The sequence below is a fragment of the Macaca fascicularis genome, chromosome 5 (genome assembly GCF_037993035.2).
Source record: "Macaca fascicularis isolate 582-1 chromosome 5, T2T-MFA8v1.1".
Taxonomy (NCBI): Eukaryota; Metazoa; Chordata; class Mammalia; order Primates; family Cercopithecidae; genus Macaca; species Macaca fascicularis.
In genome coordinates, this window is record NC_088379.1 from 6,266,769 (window position 1) to 6,289,547 (window position 22,779).

Consider the following 22,779-nt stretch of genomic DNA (forward strand, 5'->3'; position numbering starts at 1 on the left):
CGCAGTGGCGCAATCATGGCTCACTGCAGCCTTGACTTCCTGGACTCAAGCGATCCTCCCACCTCAGCCTCCTGAGTAGCTACAGACTACAGGCACGTGCCACCATGCCTGGCTAATTTTTTAATACTTTTTTAGAAACTGGGTTCTATGTTACCAAGGCTGGTTTCAAACTCCCAGTTTAAAGGGATCCTCCCACCTCGGCCTCCCAAAGTGTTGGGATTATAAGTGTGAATCACCACACCCAGCCCAATTTCTCACTATAAACTCAGCAGCAAAGTCAAGTAAAATGTGTAATGACCAACTTACAAGGTGGCACACACTGACTTATGGCAAAACTGTGTGCTTTACTGAAGTTAAAGTCTACTGATTTGTTATACATACAGACTAATAAGCAGTTAAATATCTTTCTTGCAGATAAAATACAATATTAAATTTGGAATGGTAAGAAGTATAATAGATACAATGTTTAAATATCTATTCATAATGTATGAGTTTTCTAAATAGTAGAAATCAACATTCTAGAGCACTGCTATTTAAAGGCAGCAGGTCATCAAACTATGACCAATCCATCACAAGATCTGGAGTCTATGCCAAAACGTAATCAACAGTGAGAAAGTCTAACCATGAATGAAATAACTGCACTTAACAGGGTGCTCAGTGACACAGGCTGATTGACACTCCAAGGCAATCTTACCATCTGGTCACTGACAGGTTAAATGTTTGCAGAAACACATGAATAGCCCAGTTTTAAAGTATGAAAGTGCTTGTTTAAGAGGAATGTATACATACAGATACAATCAGTTTTCACAAAACACTTAAAATATGTAAATACCTGTTCCTGCAGGTCGTAGTCATAGCTGTCATGCAGCAGAAGACTGAGGACATATCGAGTGTAAATCATGGCATCAATGCCACATTTCTCGAGCTCTTGTCCCAGCCAGGTCTGCACTGGACCCAAAGCATGAAGCAGAGACATTTCAGAAACAGACACAGGGCCTGGATAAGAACTTGAGGAGCTTTCAGATGGCAAACCATCCACAACAACTGTACAGATAGGGTACATGAATTTAGGTTGCCGACATCCTTAAAATGTGAAGCATTTTCTGCAGTTGATATTCTGTTGGTATCTGGAGGGGATTTTCACTCCAGTAAAAAGGAGAGATGCTTGACATGTAGGATAAGCATTTATTTTTGCTGGTAGTCAGCCACCTAAAACAGACTTTCCCTCTTCAGGCATGACTAATGAATCAACATCCTGATAGCAACATACATGTAGATGTGATTTTCTACTTTAATTTCACATTGAGGCCAAATGGAAGTCTCTGGCAGAACCTACAAAAATGAGAGAGGAAAAAAAAATATGCATTATATATAAATAATAAATTATTGACCTTTTGAGAATAAAAATCAAATGAATCAAATGTCCCTCTTTATTAAAATATTTTTGGTTTCTTAGAACACTGATTTCCCCGCCTACAATCTTTGACATTTTAAACTTCTAAAATGAATCCAGGCACTGTGGTACCTTCCTGTACACCAGCAAGTTGGAAGGCTGCAGTAGGAAGACTGCTCGAACCCAGGAGTTCCAGGCTGTCCTGCACCATGACTGTACCTATGAATAACCCCTGCGATCCAGCGTGGGGAACATATTGAGATCGTGTCTTTATAAATAAATTTTTAAAAAACTTAAAACAACATTGTGAACTTTTAAAAAGCTGAGTATCATTTAAAACAAATAAAAATTCAGAAGTTGATGCTCTCCTTCTGCTCAATTATACCAATTTTTTTTTTTTGCTATCTCAAGAGATTGGACTAGTAAAATTTTGTCTCTGTAACACTGAAAAACTTAAATAAATCAGTAGTTCATATCTAAGTATAACAGAAATCAGTAGATGAAGAGTAATTTCATTGAAACATGGGTAAAAAAAGTAGTTCTTTATGTTTTATACAGGTAATTAATTACTTTGTAAGGCTCGAAACTTTAGGACTGGTCATCTCTGATTTCATACAAATAAAGGTGGAGCACCAGTCTGTGTTACAGCCAGGCTATACTCTTATACCTATTGCAACTTTTCTTCTTATATACCTAGGTTGCATTTCTTAGCTTTTACGACAGATGACACACTTTTAGTTTAATAGCTTCCCCCCAAATTAACATACTTTCAATATGTGAAAGTAATCTAACAATGGCTTTATTAAATCATAATATTCTTTATATTAGAGTTCTGGCTAATTTACAAACCACTAGAAAATGAAAACTAATGTAATGAAAGGTAAACCTCCTAAACTCAACTTTTGCATGAATTTTAACAGACAATAAGAGGGTTATCAAAAATTACTTTCAAAGTATTGTTAATAAATGTTAGTAAAAGCATCAAGTCAGAAACACAAATATTATTACCCAAAGATTTAAGACTGAGTTTCTTAAATTTATCTATCGCTATATAGTAAATTTTACACACATTAAATATAAAGACAGCAGTTTTAAGTTCACCACAGGACTAAGTTACTACATTAATATGTCACGAATATACGTTTTGCTACTTTTGAAATCCTCTCTACTATACTCTTATCTGAATTATGACAACTAGATAAATTAAAGCAAAGATTTTCTGTAACTTTCACGAGCTGAACTTTTCCAACTGACTTTCAAAACATTCCATAATTCATTTAACATTTGGATCTCAGGATGCCAGAGAGATTGTCAATTAAATAATACACTCAATTCTGGAGATGTGCAAGAAATATGAAGAAAATGACCCCTAGAACATTATAATAAAATTACCCAAACTTGTGATAAACAGAAAATTTTTAAAGCACTCAGAGAAAAAAGAAACATTAAATATAGCACACAAAAGATAAGTATGACATCAGTTTTCTTGTTGGAAACAATGCAAGTGAGCAGATAATGGAGCAAAAACTTTAAAGTACTATAAGAAAAAAAACTGTCAACCTAGAATTCTATACTCACTGAAAGTGTCTTTCAAAAAGATACTTGCACACGCATATTTATAGCAGCACAATTTGCTATTGCAAAAATATGGAACCAGCCCAAATGCCCATCAATCAATGAGGGGATAAATTGTAGTGTGTGTGTATATATGTACACACACACATACACAAGGGACTACTACTCAGTCACAAAAAGGAATGAAATAATGGCATTTGCAGTGACCGTGATGAAACTAGAGACCATTATTCTAAGTGAAGTAATATAGTAATAGAAAACCAAACACTGTATGTTCTCACTCACAAGTGGGAGCCAAGCTATGAGGATACAAAGGCATGATACCAGTGGACTTTGGGAACTCAGGGGGAAAGGGAGAGACAGGTAAGCGATAGAAGACTACAAACTAGGTAGAGTGTATGCTGCTCAGGTGACAGGTGCACCAAAATCTCAGAAATCACCACTAAAGAACTTATTCATGTAACCAAACACCACCTGTTCCCCAAAAACCTATGGAAATAAAAAATAAAAATAAAAAGCAAAAAATTAAAAACTTTCAAAATGAAAGTGAAACAAAGACTTTTTCTAATATGCAAAAACTGAAGGAATGTATTGCCAGCAAATGCTATGATTTAAATATCACCTCCAAGCCTCATGTCGAAATTTAACTGCTATTGTGATAGTATTAAGAGGTAAGACCTTTAAAAGGTCATGAGGGTTCCAACCTCGTATCACAGGAGTGGGTTCCTGATAAAAGGATAAGTTCAGCCCCATTTCTCTCTGTATAAAGCACTCTCGCCTGCTCTTATCCTCCTCCTCATGTGATGCTTTCTGCCACGGCATGACCCTCACTACATGCCAGTGCCATGTTTTTGGACTTCCCGGCCTCCAGGAACCGTGAGTCAAATAAACTATTCTTTATAAATACCTAATCTATGTCATTCTGTTATAGCAACAGAAAACAGAGTAAGACAGAACAAAATGTGGATCCATTCAAGGGAACAAAGAGCACCAGAAATAACATTTGTCTTATTATTTAAATATCTTTAAAAGATAATTGTTTAAACAAAAATAATACAAAATATTGTAGAGCTTTTATTTAATAACATACATATAAGTAAAATGTAAGCCAACAGTAGCATAAAGGCCAGGAGTGGACAAATGTAAGAATACTATTACAAGGTTCTTGTATGAAATGGTATATCTACTATCACTTGAAGACAAATTCTGATAACTGTTAATAATAATGAATGTGAATAACCTAAACACATCAATTAAAAGGCAGAGATAGACAGAATTTTAAAACAGCAAGACCTAATTATATGCTGCTTATTTAAAAAACCCTCCACTTAATTCTTTCCACAGAATTCAAATTTATTTTCCTAAATGTCAATCTGGTAGATGTAGCCTAAACATGCCAGCTTTTCCCCAAACTTCTCTATCTGCTCTACCCAAGTAAGATACGGCTTCTTTTTTTTTTCCCTTTTTAACCTTTATTTTAGATTCAGGGGATACATGTGCAAGTTTGTTACCTGGGTATGTTGCATGATGCTGAGGTTTGGGGTATGAATTATTCCATTGCCCAAGTACTGGTACAAAAATAGATATGTAGACCAATGGAACAGAATAGAGAACCCAGAAATAAAGGTGTATACCTGTAGCCATCGAAAACTACCCAACAGTTTTTTCAACACCTACCGCCTCCCCCCATCATCACTATAGCAGTCTTCAGTGTCTACTGCTGTCACCTTTACATCCACGAGTAACTGATGTTTAACTCCCACTTCTAAGTGAGAACATGCAGTATTCGATTTTCTGTTCCTACGTTAATTCACTTAGGATATTATCCTCCAGCTGCATCCACGTTGCTGCAAAGGACAGATTTCATTCTTTTATTTTAATGGCTGTATAGTATTCCATGGTGTATACGTACCACATTTTATTTATGCAATCCACTGTTGATGGGCACCTAGGTTGATTCCGTATCTTTGTTAGTGTGAATAGTGCCGTGATGAACATATGAGTATATGTGTCTTTTTGGAAGAATAATTTCTTTTCTGAGATGTACCCAGTAATGTGATTGCTGGGTCAAATGGTAGTTCTGTTTCAAGTTCTTTGAGAAATCTCCAAACTGTTTTCCACAGTGGCAGAACTAATTTACATTCCCACCAACAGTACATAAGTGTTCCCTTTTCTCTGCAGCCTCATTAGCATCTGTTTTTTAACTTCTAATAACAGCCATTCTGACTGACGTGAGATGGTAACTCATTGTGGTTTTGATTTGCATCTCTCTGATAATCAGCGACATGGAACTTTTTTTATACGTTTGTTGGCTGCTTGCTTGTATGTCTTCTTTTGAAAACTGTCTGTTCATGTCTTTTGCCCACTTTTTACGGGGTTGTTTTTTTTTTCTTGTTTAATTGTTTAAGTTTCCAATAGATTCTGGATATTGGACCTGTGTCAGATGCAGTTTGCAAATATTTTCTCCTATTCTGTAGGTGGTCTGTATACGAAATGGTGTATCTATTAATATGGTACACTGTTTACTCTGTTGATAATTTCTTTTGCTGTACATAAGCTCTTTAGCTTAATTAGATCTCATTTGTCAATGTTTGTTTTTGTTGCAATTGCTTTTGAGGACGTAGTTACAAATTCCTTCCTAAGGCCAGAATGGTGTTTCCAAGTTTTTTCCTAGGGTTTTTATAGTTTGAGGTCTTACATTTAAATATCTATAATCCATCTTGGGTCAATTTTTATATATGTTGAAAGGTAGGGGTCCATTTTCATTCCTCTGCATATGGCTAGTAATTTATTCCAGGACCATTTATTCAACAGGGAGTCCTTTTCCTGTTGCTTATTTTTGTCAACTTTGTTGAAGATTCGATGGCTACAGGTGTACACCTTTATTTCTGGGTTCTCTATTCTGTTCCATTGGTCTACCTATCTATTTTTGTACCAGTACCATGCTGTTTTGGTTATTGTAGCCTTATGGTATAGTTTGAAGTCAGGTAACATGAAACCACTGGTTTTGTTCTTTTTGCTTAGGATTGCTTTGCTTATTCGGGCTGTGTTTTGGTTCCATATTAATTTTGGAATAGTTTTTTTTTTTTTCCAATTCTGTGAAAAATGACATTAGTAGTTTGATGGGAACAGTGTTTAACATGTAGACTGCTTTGGGCTGTATGGCCATTGTAACAATATCAATTCTTCCAGTCCATGAACATGAAATATTTTTCCATTAGTTTGTGTTATCTATGATTTTATCATTCTTCTTACAGAGATCTTTCACCTCCTTCGTTAGATGTATTCCTAGGTAGTGTGTGTGTGTGTGTGCATGTGTGCGTGTGTCTATTGTAAATGGAAGTGTTCTCTGTTGAAGGAACCACTGAGCTACTGTCAGTACAGGGAGTGTATTCTTTTTTTTCTTTGAGACGGAGTCTTGCTCTGTCACCCAGGCTGGTGTGCACTGGTGCAATTTTGGCTCACTGCAACCTCTGCCTCCTGGGTTCCAGCAATTCTCTGACTCAGCCTCCCAAGTAGCTGGGATTACAGGCGCCCGCCACCATGCCCAGCTAATTTTTGTATTTTTAGTAGAGACGGGGTTTCACCATCGTGGCCAGGCTGGTCTTAAACTCCTGACCTCGTGATCCACCTGCCTTGGCCTCCTAAAGTGCTGGGATTACAGGTGTGAGCCACTGTGCCCAGCCTGGGAATGTATTCCTGATTTGGTTCTTGGTCTGAATGTTATAGGTGTATAAAATCCACTTTAAGTATAAAGACACAAATAGGTTAAAAGTAAAAGGATAGAAAAAATACTACACTAACATTAATGAAAAGAAAGCTAGGGTGTCTACATCACTTTCTGACAAAAGTAAATTTCAGTGCAAAAAATACTAACAGAGATAAAGAAGGTCAACTCATAATGATAAAGGGATGGATATATCAAAAGGATGTACCACTCCTTTGTATTATACATCTAATAGCATATTTGCAAAATATATGAAACAAAAATTGATAGAACTGCAAAGATAAACAAGTCCACAATTACACTAGATTTCAAAACCTCTTTGTCAGTCACTGCAAGAAGAAATACACAAAAAAATCCATAAGGATATAGAGAGAACAACATTATCAACCAACTTGACCTAAGATAAACTATCTTTGGCCACAGAAAAGGTGCAATAAGCTTAAAAGAATTCAATCATACATGCATGTTCCCTGACCACACGGAATTATAATTAGTAACATAAAGATGTCTGGAAAAGCTTCACAAATATGTGAGAACTAAAAACATATTTCTAAACAATAGGGGAGGCCAGGCGTGGTGACTCACGTCTGTAATCCCAGCACTTTGGGAGGCCAAGGCGGGTGGATCATAAGGTCAGAAGGTCAAGACCATCCTGGCTAACGCGGTGAAACCCTGCCTCTACTAAAAATACAAAAAATTAGCAGGGCGTGGTGGCGGAAGCCTGTAGTCCCGGCTACTCGGGAGACTGAGGCGAGATAATCGCTTGAACCTGGGAGGCGGAGGCTGCAGTGGGCCAAGATCACACCACTGCACTCCAGCCTGGGCAACAGAGCGAGACTCCATCTCAAAAAAAAAAAAGGCAGTGGGGGGGGGAAGAAGAAATTTGAGAAATTAGTAAGTACTGTATTTTGAACTGAATGTAAATGAAAACACAACCTATCAATATTTTTAGGATGCCACAAAAGCAGTACTGAGAAAGAAATGTAGAACACTGTCTATATTAGAAAAGGTCTTAAATCAATGATCTCAGTTTTCACCTTAAGAAGCTAGTAAAAGAAGACCAAACGAAGCCTAAACTAAGCAGAAAAAAGAAAAAAGATCAGAGCAGAAACCAATGAAATAGAAAGCAGAAAAACAATAAAACCAAAAACAGGTTCTTTAACCTCTAGCCAGACTGATCAGGAAAGAGAGACGACATAGATTACCAACATCAGGAATGAGAGAGGTGAGATCACTACAGATTCTATAGGTATAAAAATGAGAATAAGAGATACTAGAAAAACTTTATACCAATAAATTCAATAACTTAAATGAAATGGAAAAATTCCTTGAAAGATACAAACTACCAAAGCTTACTCAAGAAGAAACAGAATGAATAGTCCTGTATCTATAAAGGGAACTGAATTTATAGTTTAAAACTCACAAAGAAATCGCTAAGCCCATATAGCTTCAAAGGTGAATTCTACCAAATATTTAAGAAAAGCATAATTCCAATTCTACACAAACTCTCCCAATACTTCTCAAATCATGTTATGAAGACAGCATTAAGCTGATACCAAAAGCCAATAAAGATATTACAAGAAACAGGCTGGGCGCGGTGGCTCATGCCTGTAATCCCAGCACTTTGGGAGGCCAAGGCGGGCAGATCACAGGTCAGGAGATCGAGACCAGCCTGGCTAACACGGTGAAACCCCATCTCTACTAAAAATACAAAAAATTATCAGGGTGTGATGGTGGCGCCTGTAGTCCCAGCTACTCAGGAGGCTGAGGCAGGAGAATGGCGTGAACCCGGGAGGCGGAGCTTGCAGTGAACCGAGATCACGCCACTGCACTCCAGCCTGGGCGACACAGCGAGACTCCATCTCAAAAAAATAAAAAATAATAATAATAAAAAAACCAGATCAAAGTACTTAAACTATTATATAAGTGTAAATACTTTTCCAAGAAGCAGACCAAACATAATGCCACACTTCACACAAGTAATTTAATAATGAAGGCTTTTTTGGAGCAGTGAGCACTTGTTTTGAAGAAGTTCACAAATCTTCCCAAAATCTCATCCCTCATGTAATAATATTCCAGGAAACATGGCACCATCTTTTTATACTCTATATGACATATATTACTAAAAATAATTCAAATTACAACTCCCATTGGTGTTCGTAATTATTTATAAGCTATAAGTGACATATTATCTATAGTTCAGTTTCTTTAATGTTCAAGTACAGCAGACATATGGCCAAGTTAATTAAATATTAAGATATTTCCCTTTTTCTTAATACACTATAAATAATTTTAGGTGTGATTACAACATATGAAAATGATTTCAAAAAGCACACTCTCTTTTGAACACGGCTGCATAAATACTATTTGCGGACTGTTCTCTCAATTTACTTTTGTTACAGCACAACTGATCAAAAACAGCACCAGACAGTAAACAGTTACAAACTGGGCTTCTCTGGGCAAAATGTAAAATGTGGATGTTGTGGAGAAAAATGTGGGCAGTTCCACTCAACCGATATATTCACTTGCTGAAGTGGCCTTTATTAGTACCACAGCACTTCTTTCTTTCTTATGTTTATCATACATGCCTTTTATTAGCAAAGTTTTAAAGTATTTTTAAAATATAAAAATAGAAACACACACTCATACATAATTTCAGCACCTAATATTCACTGTTAGTATTTTGGTGTGTTTATTATTAGTGTTTTTTCCTTTGCGTAGAACTTTAAATTTATTATTTCTATATATTAAATAATAACATACATAGACTTTCGTATTCTGCCTTTTTCACCTGGCATTACGTCATCCCCATGGTGTTCTAAGACCCTTACTGCACTGACCAATATAGTAGCCACTAGTCACATGTGGCTATTTTAAACTAAAAGTCAGTTCCTCAGTCACACTAGCTACAGTTCAAGTGCTCAACAGCCACATGTAGCTAGTGTGCAAATATAGGACATTTCCATAATCACAGAAGTTCTACTAAACGACACGGGTTTTGACTCTCTCCTCTCTAGCAAATGACTATGTTGAGCTTAACAAACACTCATTAGCTCTTTCAACAGAGCTATGCCCCCCTGCACGTTCCCGTAGATTGTCCAAGACACCACCTGGAAGAAAGGCTACTAATCACAGCTACTCTGAAGTAACACAATGAGCTCAGAAAGAATTGTTTGAGAGAACTGGAAAACATCTACTTTATGTTTGATAGGTATCAAATTTCAAAAGGTCAAATTTCTTACATTTCAATGTAATCATGGAAGGTTCAATGACAAAGTCAGACTGTATGGAATAACAAGAACAACTAAAGCTTATTGACAAAACAAAGAGAGAACTGAGAATAATTAGGATAAGTGGTCAAGAACAAACTGAGGGAAAAGGTTAAAAATAGGGTAGATTATGCAACAAAAACAATTCCCAAATTACAGTAGCCTAACACAAAGGTTTATATCTTAAAAAAAAAAAAAGAAAGAAAAGTTAGGCCAGGCACAGTGGCTCACACCTATAATCCCAGCACTTTGGGTGGCCGAGGCAGGGAGATTGCTTGAGCTCAGGAGTTCAAGACCAGCCTGGGCAACACGGTGAGACCCCATCTCTACCAAAAAAAATACAAATATCAGCCAGGCATGGTGGCTCACGCCTGGAGTCCCAGCTACTCGGGAGGCTGAGGTGGGAGGATCACTGGAGCTCAGGAGGCAGAGGGTGTAGTGAGCCGAGATAGTGCCAAAGCACTCCAGCCTAGGTGACAGAGTGAGACCCTGTTTCAGAAAGAAAAAAGAAAAACTTACAGGGTACGTGGGCAATTTTGTTACATGCATAGATTGCACAGTAAGTCAGGGTTTACGCAGTATCTGGCTATGTCTGGCTTGTGCCTTATCACTTAAGATAATGACCTCCAGTTCCATCAACGTTGCTGCAAAAGACATGATTTCACTCTTTTTTTTATGTCTGAATAGCATTCTATAGTGTGTACAGACCACATTTTCTTTACCCATTTATTCACCGATGGACACTTAGGTTGATTCTACATCTTTGCTATTGTGAATAGTGCTGCAATAAACATATGAGTACAGGTATCTTTCTGATGTGTTCTTTTACTTTGAGTATCTACTTTGGGTAGATACCCAACAGTGGGAATGCTGAATCGAATGCTCATTCTATTTTTAGTTCTTTGAGAAATCTCCATACTCTTTTCCATAGAAGCTATACTAATTTACATTCCCACCAAAAATGCTTAAGAGTTTCCTTTTCTCTGTATCCGTGCAAATATCTGGTTTTTGGGGTTTTTTTGTTGTTGTTGTTGTTTTTTGTTTTTGTCTTTTTAATACTAGCCATTCTGACTGGGGTAACATGACAACTCATTCTGGTTTTGGTCTGCATTTCTCTGATGACTGGTGATGCCGAGCTTTTCTTCATATACATGTAAGGCCATGCGTATGTCTTCTTTTTTTAAAAAAAAGTCTATTCATGTCTTTGCCCACTTTTTAATGGGATCTTTTTGTTTTTGCCATTGAAGTGTCTGAATTCCTTGTATATTCTGGATATTAGTTCCCTATCAGATAGTTTGCAAACATTTTCTCTCATTCTACAGGCTGTCTCTTCAATCTGCTAATGATTTCTTTTGCTCTGCTGAAGCTTTTTAGTTTCATTAAGTCCCATTTGCCTATTTCTGCTTTAGTTGTCTGTGTTTTTGAGGTCTTAGTCACAGATTCTTTGCCTATATTAATGTCCAGAAGAGTTTTCCCTAGGTTTTCTTCTAGTATTTTTATAGTTTCAGGTCTTACGTTTAGGTCTTTAATCCATCTTGAGTTGATTTTTTGTATATGGTGAGAGACTGGGGTCCAGTTTCGTTCTTACGCATAGGGCAATCCAATTTTTCCAGCACCATTTCTTTAAGAGGGTGTCTTTCTCTGATGTATGTTGTTGTTAGCGTTGTCAAAGATCAGTTGGCTATAAACATGTGGCTTAATTTCTGGATTCTCTATTCTGTTCCATTGTCCATACATCTATTTTTACACCAGTACCATGCTGTTTTGGTTACTATACCCTTGTAATATAATTTGAAGTCAGGTAACGTGATACCCTCAGCTTTGTTCATTTGGTCAGGATTGCTTTGGCTATTAGGGCTCTTTTTTGATTTCGTATGAATTTTAGGACTTTTTTTTTCTAATTCTGTAAAACATGACATTGGTATTTTGATAGGGGTTACAGTGAATCTGTAGATTGCTTTGGAGAGTATGGTCACTTTAATGATATTAATTCTTCCAATTCATGAGCATGGGATGTTTTTCCATTTATTTGTCATCTACAATTTCTTTTATCGGTGTTTTGTAGTCTTCCTTGTAGAGATCTTTCACCTCCATGGTTAAATGTATTCCTAGGTACCTTGTTTTTTTATAGCTATTGTAAATGGAACTGCCTTCTTGATTTCTTTCTCAGCTAGATCGTTATTGGTATATAGAAACATTACTGATTTTTGTATGCCGATTTTCTATCCTGCAACTTTACTGAATTGCTTTATTAAATCTAGGAGGTTTTTTGGTGGAGTCTCTAGGTTCTTCTAGATATAAGAGCATATCAATGGCAAATAGGGATATAATTTGACCTCCTCTTTTCCGATTTGGATGCCTTTTATATCTTTCTCTTGCTTAATTTCTCTTGCTAGGACTTCCACAAAGGTTTATATCCTTCTCATACTATGTGTTCATCACATAGTATGAGAAATGCTCAGGGCAATCACTCATTATAATCTTCTGGGACACAGGGTGACAAAATGGCCATCATCTTGAACCCTGCTAGTCCAGGGGGCCAGAGAAAATAAGATCTGGACCAAAGCTGGCACTGGTACTTCGAAAGCTTCCTCTTGGAAGTGAGCTACTCACATTTTATGAGTCAAAGCAAGTCCCTTAGCCTTACTTCACTTCAATAGGGCAGGTATCACTAGCCCTAATGACCACTTCAAGGGGTAGAATATGGGGCTGTTAATAGGAAACAACTCTGAAATCTAACATTATTGAAACTAACATTCTGGTAAACATAGACAAACTATCAGGGACAAAAGTTAACAGGATCATAAAAGTTTCAGAAAGCACAGACATGGCTGAAACACTAACACCCAACTGGCAATGGAATCATTCCCGCCCTGCCTTTCTGAAGAAGCCCTTTCTAATTATTTAAGGGTATACCACGGTCTTCCTCCCAACACTTACAGAGTGCTGGCTGTCCTCATGGCTTTCTGCCTTGTGATGATGCCCTTTTATACTATTCTCTAACTGCCTCCTGGGAATGGGTTCCTTATCAAATAAGGCTTAAAGTTCTTCAGGTCAAACTGTGACATACTCCACATGTACTATGTAGTAGAATGCTTAGGCCTTGGCAGGTGATCAAAACTGTGCTGAACTAACTACTTTCCAAATCTCAATGGAGAATAAATTCTGAAAAAGAGAAGTTTGATAAATAAAACGATATTTGTAATACTAGGAGGTGGAAGGAAAAAACCCAACTCTGATCACATTCTGAGTCCACAGGCAGGGACTAACTAACATAGGAATTTTAACTCATTCTCAAACAATTCCATGTACTAGAGGTTTCTTGTGTACAAGGCACTGTGCATGGTGTCAGTGATATGGAGACAATCACAACCCTCTCGGGATTTTCCTTTAGGTATTTACCATCCTATATTAGCAGGCTTTCACATTAGGTAAAGCAACTTGTACTCTTCCCACTGAAGCCCTCTACCATCCCCTTTGATCTAGTACGGTACTTCTGCAAGGCATGCTTCAACTCTGTTTTTAACTGGTCCTTTCTCACTACAAAGTTCGTACTCACATTGTTGATGTGCTCGGTACCCAAGACTCAGCATTACCTGCAACTGTCTTTTCGTAATTATTCAATTTGGGTGTTTATAGGACTTTCACACAAGGAAAAGCCTTGAGGGAGAAGGCATAAACGATATATAACATAAAGTAAAAGAAAGACTATAGAAAAGAGAATAAAGAGAAACAGACATTTGAAATATTAAGACTCTGGCTTTTGGACTCTATTACTTTTCACAAAAATCCTAAATAATATTTGCCTGCAGTGCGAACATACAATTAAGTAGTTATACATTTATAAATAATTCTTGCCTGTTATTTTCTTTTTTCTCTTTTTTGAGACATAGTCTCACTCTGTTGCCCAGGCTAGAGTGCAGTAGCATGATGTCAGCTCACTGAAACCTCCGCCTCCCAGGTTCAAGCGACTCTCCTGCCTTAGCCTCCTGAGTAGCTGCGACTACAGGTGCACGTCACCACACCTAGCTAATTTTTGTATTTTTGGTAGACATGGGATTTCACCATGTTGGCCTGTCTGGTCTCCTGACCTCAAGTGATCCACTCGCGTTGGCCTCCCAAAGTGCTGGGATTACAGGCATGAGTCACTGTGCCTGGCCTTGTCTGTTATTTTCTGATCTCAGCACATGAATTTGGAACCCAAGATAATGCTTATTCTCTTTAGTAGGTAGCATGGCTCCAAAGCCAATCTACAGCCAGAAAAGAAAATCCATAAAGAATCTACAACGCAAACTGGAATTCAAGCATTGAAAACAGGAACCAAGGGCTATAAACTAAATTATGTAAACTGGTTTACCCTAGGTTTCTGAAAAGCTATGTAGAAATGGACAATCAGACCTACAGTTTTCTTCCCCATTCTAGAAGTGTGTCAAGTCCCAGGAAATGAATAAGGTTTTTAAAAAAGTAATGTAATCAACAAAACTAGTGTGAGACTTGAGTTCTTTCTATGAAAAGAGGAAAAACTGCATAAAGATTGAGAAATTCCATCCTTACTAGTCATCAGAAATAAACACGTAAGTAATATTCTCCAGTGACAATTAAAATGAATTATTAATATTTTCATAAACAGGATTGTTCTTACAAAGATTACCACTCGATAGCAAGAGAACTAGGAAATGTTTTCATAAATTGCAAGCCTGTAACACATGTGGTTAACCTTTATGTTTAAAAGGAAGAAAAGCTGAACACTGTGGTGTATGCCTAGAATCCTAGCTACTGGAGAGGCTGAGGCAGGAACATCCCTTGAGCCCAGGTGTACAGGCCAACCTGGGCAACATAGCAGGACCCTGTCTTAAAGAAATAAATAAATAGATACATATATAAGAAGGAAAAACCAATTTTATGATGATAAAGTGTAGGTGAAAGCAATCAGTTCTACATAGATTCACAGGTACTAAACAGACTTCCATTAAAACAAAACAATTAAGAGTGTAATTTGACTAGTGTGTAATGAGACCAAATCAAAGGGAAAAGCTTTCTATGCAACCTGGATAAACTCTCCTCTACTGACCATGCTACTGTCAAATGCTGACAGACCTGAAAGTTTTGATCAGCCTGTACGTTCTTATTGTTCTAATTCTTTCTTGTTTTTCTTTGAGACGGAGTCCCGCTCTGTCACCCAGGCTGGAGTAGTGTCGCGATTTCGGCTCACTGCAAGCTCCGCCTCCCGGGTTCACGCCATTCTCCTGCCTCAGCCTCCTGAGTAGCTTGGGCTACAGGCGCCCGCCACCACACCCGGCTAATTTTTTGTATTTTTAATAGAGACAGGGTTTCACCGTGTTAGCCAGGATGGTCTCAATCCACTGACCTCGTGATCCACCCGCCTCAGCCTCCCAAAGTGCTGGGATTATAGGTGTGAGCCACCGCGCCCAGCCTCTTATTGCTTTAATTCTTACTGTTTGAACTTATTGTTTAATTGTACTATGGAGATGAACTGCTTATGCAAAGTTACATTGTTTTATGTCTAATTTTTACTTGATTCCAGTTATTTGATGATTCTTATTCATCTGTTAATATTTCTGGTTTGAAAAGCTGGACTGCTATATTAAATTTTTTTTTTTTACAGGTTATCAAATTATAATAACCAATGTAGACATTTAGTTCATTTAGACAAATTAGATGTCAAAATTCTTTACCAGGGCTACAAAATGGCAGTTTTTATGTCTTCAAAAGGTTATGGAGATTTACAAAAATGCCTTTTTTACCCAGCAGGGGTAAACCTCACATCAGACACTTTACAGGACAAAGGATAAAACACTTGGGCCCAAGGGGAAGGGGAAAATGTATATACTTACAACTGAAGCAAATCCTCCTCCTTCCTTGCAAAAGATAACAAAATAGCTACCAAACAAAATGCAAAAACAAGATAAAACAACATTATTATGAAATTCTAAAAGCTTTTAGATAAATTGTTGGAAAAGGGATGAAACAACTAAATTTTAGAAATTTAAAAATTTCAGTTAGGAGAAACTGAAACATCTACACATTAAGAAATGCAAAATTTCAAAAACCCTAAGCTTGGAAAAAAACTAAAATAAATAATTTTTACACTTTTTGAAAATGCAAAAAGCTCCAGCATGATGAAACCCACTTTGTCAACATTGAAACATTTCATCATATAAAATACTAGATCATAGTGTATCAAAATAATTTTACAACATGATACTGTTGGTCCTCAAAATGTCTGGGCATATAAATTCTATAGCTTTCAACTACTAAACTCAAAACCACAAATATCTTCTGAATTTCAATGAGTGGGGGAAAGGTAGCGTGAAATTCTGTAACTCACTGGTAAGACAGTGAGTTAACTTTTTAAAATTACTATAAAAGCCATAGCCAACTAATACAAATTATAGTTCTCCAAAATGGACTTAGGTAAGAAGCAATACTTCAATGTGTTTATATCTGTCAATAATCTAATTCTATATGAAAAGTTTATATGGATTATCTGATTCATATTCTAATAGTTAAAAATTTTAAAGAGTCCAAATAAAATTTTGTTTATCCAAAAAGATATACACTAGGGAACTCAGAATAGGATCAAAGTAGTACATATGTTCATTTCTCATCCATTAATTGTATGCTTCCAACATTAAATCAAGTCTTTAGATATGGTTCTGAAGATAACTATAGTAATTCTTCTGGACCTTAGGTAGATATTTAAATAAACAGTATCATCATTTAAAGGATAACTTGCTACAGTTTCCCCAAAGTATATTCTGGGTGATACAAAAATATATTCCTGGACGGGTGCAGTGGCTCAAGCCTGTAATCCCAGCACTTTGGGAGGCCGAGGCGGGTGGATCACTAGGTCAGGAGATCGAGACCATCCTGGCTAACACAATGAAACCCCATCTCTACTAAAAATACAAAAAAATTAGCCGGGCGTGGTGGTGGGCACCTGTAGTCCCAGCTACTCGGGAGGCTGAGGCAGGAGAATGGCGTGAACCCGGGAGGCGAAGCTTGCAGTGAGCGGAGATTGCGCCACTGCATTCCAGCCTGGGGTACAGAGCAAGACTCCGTCTCAAAAAAAAAAAAAAAAAAAAAAAAAAATACATATATATATATACACACACACACATACACACACACACACATTCCTTTGCTATAAACTTCTTCATTTTGCATAAATTAGGGAAATACCAAAGCTGAAACAAGAACAGGTTTATTTCAGGACATCTTGAAACCTTTAATAGGCTAATATGCACTCGGAACCTCCAAGAAGGAAACAAAGTAGTGGAGAACATTCATTCATTCATTCATTCACCCCTTTTGCTTCCTTGGAACACAGTTTGGGAAACAGGAGACATTCTAATCAGAAAGAATTTTCCCCAAGGCCCAAGTTATTAATATAAGCAAGGTATAGATCACCTGACCTGAGGTCTTTAAATCCTGAATTCCCAGGATTAAAAAGTTAAACTGAAGATGTAATTTACGAATAAGATCATTAATTATATCCCTCTCCTTTTCTTTCCTTTAAATAACTTGCATAAATTGTACTATTCTATACAGTAAATCAATTAGTATTCACTTTTAAATGTATCAGAAACTTCCACATTTTTCCATTTCCCACATACACTTAGTGACTTACTGGTTGTCTTCATTCTCAATGCATTCTCTGGAATGGTTACAAGGGCAAAGTCCACCGCGCCCTACCTATATCAGTGCACACTACCTACACAACAGTGAAGCAGGCATTTTAGTATCAAAAACGTATTTACCATCATTAAAATGATCTTAGGTTTCTTTATACTTTACAAAGCAATCACAGTTTTTAATGGACTAAAAGACAGCTGTCTGACAATGGGATGTTAATGGCAGAGCTTCCACTAGGTAATGAACCCAACTGGTCAGTGGCTCTAAACTGAGGGTGGCAGAGTATGGCACACTAGGGTTCATAGACCAGAACAAGAGGGAGCACTCCAGGGGCTGGTGGAGGGAGGCCCGCTAGAGCAGGAATACCTGTATTTAACAAACATTTGCTAAGTATTAGGCACAGCTACTAAAAGTGTTAGAAATGCTACCAAATTTAATTGTACTTTGAGGCATCCTTGAATCTGGGAAACACATTGAGAATTCCTGCTAGCTGTGATGTTGATCTTACACAACTCTCCCTAAATTAATAAAATAGATATAATTCTCAAAACCTCAAATACAAATACTTTAAAGACAGGTTAACATGTAACATTCTCAAAAACACATGTTAAATACTCAGCAAAGTACCATACTTAACAAAGGTGATACATCTTGGATTGGAATTTTATGTTAATTAAAACCTTTCCCCTCAAAAATGACTATCTGTAGAGCCCTACAAGGATACCTCCTTAAAATTTCAGATATGTTCAAGTCCAAATACTATGTTACAAGTAAATGTAAAGGAAGAAAATAGGTAGGAAAAATACATACTGTATGGCTCAGAAAAGCAAAAACAAACATGGAAGAAAAATAGCTAACAATCCAAACATTAAACATAAAAATCCACTTCCAAATGACTCATGTCAAATATTAAATTGGTTATTCCTTTTTTATAAATTCTGGTCAAGTTCTCTAACATGAAATACTTGATTCTGAGGTTAGTAAAAAGCATTCTCTGTAAGTGAATATGAAATTAGACAACTCTAGAAAGAAAGAAATTATTATATTTGAAATTTTAATCAGGGTAATCTTATGCAAATGAATCTTTCAAGTATTTTCTAACTACCAGTAACTACATAACTATTGGAATCTTCCAACTATTACCTAACTACCAGTAACTATATAACTTGAGAGCCGTGTTGCAGGCCCTTGAACATTCATGTTTCAATGTTTGACATTCATGTTTGATAACGTCAAAGATTTGTGTAATGTATAAAGTCACCCCCTACAAATCTTTCTCTTACCTTGTCTTCTCAGTCTATATTTCCAAGTACTCATGGCATATTTCCATTTGAACTTAAGGGATCTGGGCTTCAATTTATATGAGAAAGTCCACATATATATATATGCACTCATTTTTATTTTTTTCAAGAGATAAGGTATTCTTCTGTTATCCAGGCTGGGCGTGCAGTGGTACAATCATAGCTTACTACAGCCTAGAACTCCTGGGTTTAAGTGATCCTCCCACCTCACCCACCACAGTAGCTGGGACTACAGGCGTGCACCCACCAAACCTGGCTAAATTTTTTTTTTTTTTTTTTTTTGGTCGAGATGGAGTATGTTGCTCAAGTATGCCCAGTATGTTGCCTAGGCTGGTCTTGAACTCTTGACCTCAAGTGATCCTTCCATCTCAGCCACCTAAAGTGCTGGGATTATAAGCATGAGCCACTGTTCCCAGCTATACGCACTCATATTTGACTATTACTCTTCTTTCCACCTTCTGTCATTCTTTCCTTCCTTGAGAGAACTTCATACCAATTAATTTCATTCTTCTGTGCTCCTTACATCATCAACATACCACACCTTGCTCTACACCTGAATCACCACTCTGTATTCTATGTTATAGCAAAATCCCCTTTCTGTTTTTATGTCCTTGGGGAAGAGGTAAAGATGAAGCATTCTGGTTGGAGTCAGCTTCCACCAGAAGAAAAGGCTAATTGTGCACTGTAACTCTGTTCATACATAAGACACACACACACAGTTATTTAGTAAGTAGGGAGGTGGGGTGGGGGAGTCAAGAAGAGTCACAGAGAAAGAGGAAGAGACTTACCCCATATTTCTCCAGAAGGTCAATCAATGAGTCAAATGAAATCAATCAAAAAAATTTCTAAGAAAAATATTGTCCAACTGTGGCACGCTGTGATGTACAACCCAGACCCTCAACTGAAGGACCCAGACTGCTCCGTCAGCCCCTTCAAGTACTGCTGTGGCTACAGAGAACTGCCTCACCCGACATCTTGCCCTCTTCCAGGCAAGTCACCCTGACTGACAGGGAGAGTGTACAGGCCTGGCTATCCAGCCCAACCCAGGACAGCTCCAAAGGGCTATTCTAACGGGGTTGGCCAAGGCCATGCTATAATTGGGCATGCAACGTAGCTCAACTTCTCCATTCCCTGAGTCTGGACCCTACAGACAAGCCCTAATCAACATTCTGCATGCTAAACTGTCTGCATCTGCTTCCCAAAGTTCCCGCCTTCCCAGAGAACCCAACTTGTGACACTCATGAAGGAACTAACAGCCCTCTCAGGATCAAGGGCCCCTTTACTGCATATAAACAGCAGAAACCACCAGCATTTAGCGGGTATTTACTATGTGCAATACACAGCGAGGGACACAAACTTAATCTGGAAGGTAATGGTGGCATGTTTACAAATAACTTCCAAAGCTAAAAGAATGTGATTTCAGCACATGCACAAAATGACCATCCTCGAAGGCCTTGTATTTTTCTTTGTACTGCAAATAAACCAGAATCCACATTTCTACTTTATGAAAACCCTATGTTCTACATTTAAAAACATGGATATGCTAATTAAAGTCCTAAGCACTGTAAGTCACTTAATAGCACCTTTCTCTTTTTTTTCCCTTTTGTCCTGTCACCCAGTCTGGAGTACAGTAGAGTGATCATAGCTCACTGCAGCTTGGAACTCCTGGGCTCAAGCAATCCTCCCACCTCAGCCTCCAGAGTAGCTACGACAACAAGTGTGTGGCCATCAAGTCCAGCTTTTTTCTTTGGTAGAGACAGGGTTGCACTACGTTGCTCAGGCTGGTCACGAACTCCTAGGCTCAAGCAATCCTCCTACCTCAGCCTCCCAAAGGGCCAGAATTACAAGCATGAGCCACCACGCCTGGCCTAGTAGCATCTTTTCAGTCTCTTACAACCACTATCCACTTATTCTTTGAACAAAGGTGAATTGAACAAAAGTGAACTGAATCTCTAGAACTGCACTGTCCAATGAATATGGTAGCCACTAGTGACTATTTACATTTAAAATAATTAAAATTAAATAAAATTGAAAATTCAGTTCTTTAATGGCACAAGCCACATTTCAAGTGTTAATGACCCCATGTAGCCAGTGCATACTGAAGAGAAAAGACAGTGAACATTTCCATTATCAAACAAAGTTCTACTGGACACAACAGGTCTAACACATCAAGATTTGGAGAAATGGTGATAATTCCACATCCTGGTTCAATACCCAGCTGCTGAACTTAATTTTCTACAAACTAAGAAAATTACAAATTATCCTATGACCAAATTATCAAGAACTCTGTCTATACTTATATTTGTATTCCCACTACACTCCATGTTAATAAGCTGTTGGAAAAGCACTGCTGAACTGAACAAACCCTTAAGAACCTGCCTGCCCTTCCTAACGGGGCTCTTGGTATCACCCCCCTAACATAACCTTTCACAGTGATGAGCCCAGGAGCCAACCTGGCTCTGCATCTTCTGTGTGACCCAAAACTATATAAAATGTTACCAAATGACATTTCTGCCATTCTGCTTACTTCATTTACAGAATTCAAACAAATATAATGAGCAAGGTCTTTTCCTCCAAATTTTCTCTTTTTTTTTTTTTTGAGATGGAGTCTCCCTCTGTCGCCCAGGCTGGAGTGCAGTGGTGCTATCGTGGCTCACTGCAACCTCCGCCTCCCGGGTTCAAGCAATTCTCCTGCCTCAGCCTCCTGAGTAGCTGGGATTACAGGTGTGCGCCACCACGCCCAGCTAATTTTGTATTTTTAGTAGAGATGGGGTTTCTCCATGTTGGTCAGGCTGGTCTTGAACTCCCGACCTCAGGTGATCCGCCCACCTTGGCCTCCCAAAGTGCTGGGATTACAGGCATGAACCACCACACCCGGCCCCAAATTTTCAAATATAATAAAATCAGAACACATCAAGAAAATAGAGCATATGTAAGTCCAGGCACGATGGTTCAGCACTTTAGGAAGCCAAGGCCGGCGGATCACCTGAGGTCAGGAGTTCGAGACCAGCCTGGCAAACATGGTGAAATTCCATCTGTACTAAAAATACAAAAATTAGCAGAATATGGTGGCGGGCACCTGTAATGCCAGCTACTCAGGAGGCTGAGGCAGGAGAATCACTTGAACTCGGGAGATGGAGGTTGCAGTGAGCCAAGATCATGCCATTGCACTCTAGCCGGGGCAACAGAGTGAGACTCCATCTCAAAAAAAAAAAAAAGAAAGAAAAAGAAAACAGAGCATATGCAAAACAAAAGCCAGCCAGGCGGAGTGGCTCACGCCTGTAATCCAAGTACTTTGGGAGGCCGAGGCGGGGGGATCATGAGGTCAGGAGAAGGAGACTATCCTGGCCAACATGGTGAAACCCCGTCTCTACTAAAAATACAAAAATTAGCCAGGTGTGGTGACAGGCACCTGTAGTCCCAGCTACTCGGGAGGCTGAGGCAGGAGAACGGCATGAACCTGGGAGGCAGAGGTTGCAGTGAGTCGAGATCACACCACTTCACTCCAGCCTGGCAACAGAGCGAGGCTCCATCTCAAAAAACAAACAAACAAAAAAGAAACAACTAATCTCAAAGCAAAAACCCGATGTGTAAAAAACAGAATTCTTAGTCTCTATAAGAGTCTTTCTAATAGTTATATAGTCTAAGGTGATGCCATCCACCATTTTAACTTGAGGCCAAATCGATACTTCCTAGTAGACGTGAATTTTCGGTTTGTTTCATCCCAATTCCTCTGACAGACCTGGCTCTAATGAAAAGAGATGAATTTGAGGAAATGAGTCACAATTTTTTTTTTTTTTTGAGACGGAGTCTCGCTCTGTTGCCCAGGCTGGAGTGCAGTGGCGCGATCTCTTGGCT

The 22,779-nt window shown here is 38.1% G+C and overlaps 1 protein-coding gene across 8 annotated transcripts in view; it reads right to left on the bottom strand.

Moving 5' to 3' along the window:
- KIAA0232 (KIAA0232 ortholog) overlaps positions 1-22,779 on the bottom strand; it is a 96,652-nt gene that overhangs the window by 57,447 nt on the left and 16,426 nt on the right. For all 8 annotated transcript variants that reach the window (XM_074039388.1, XM_074039386.1, XM_074039387.1 and 5 more), the window contains exon 2: positions 833-1,332. Coding sequence is in view for 5 of the 8 variants with exons in the window: in XM_015450138.3 (XP_015305624.1) it covers positions 833-1,063 (231 nt within the window). In the remaining 3 variants the exon portion in view is untranslated. The remainder of the gene's footprint in view (positions 1-832; positions 1,333-22,779) is intronic.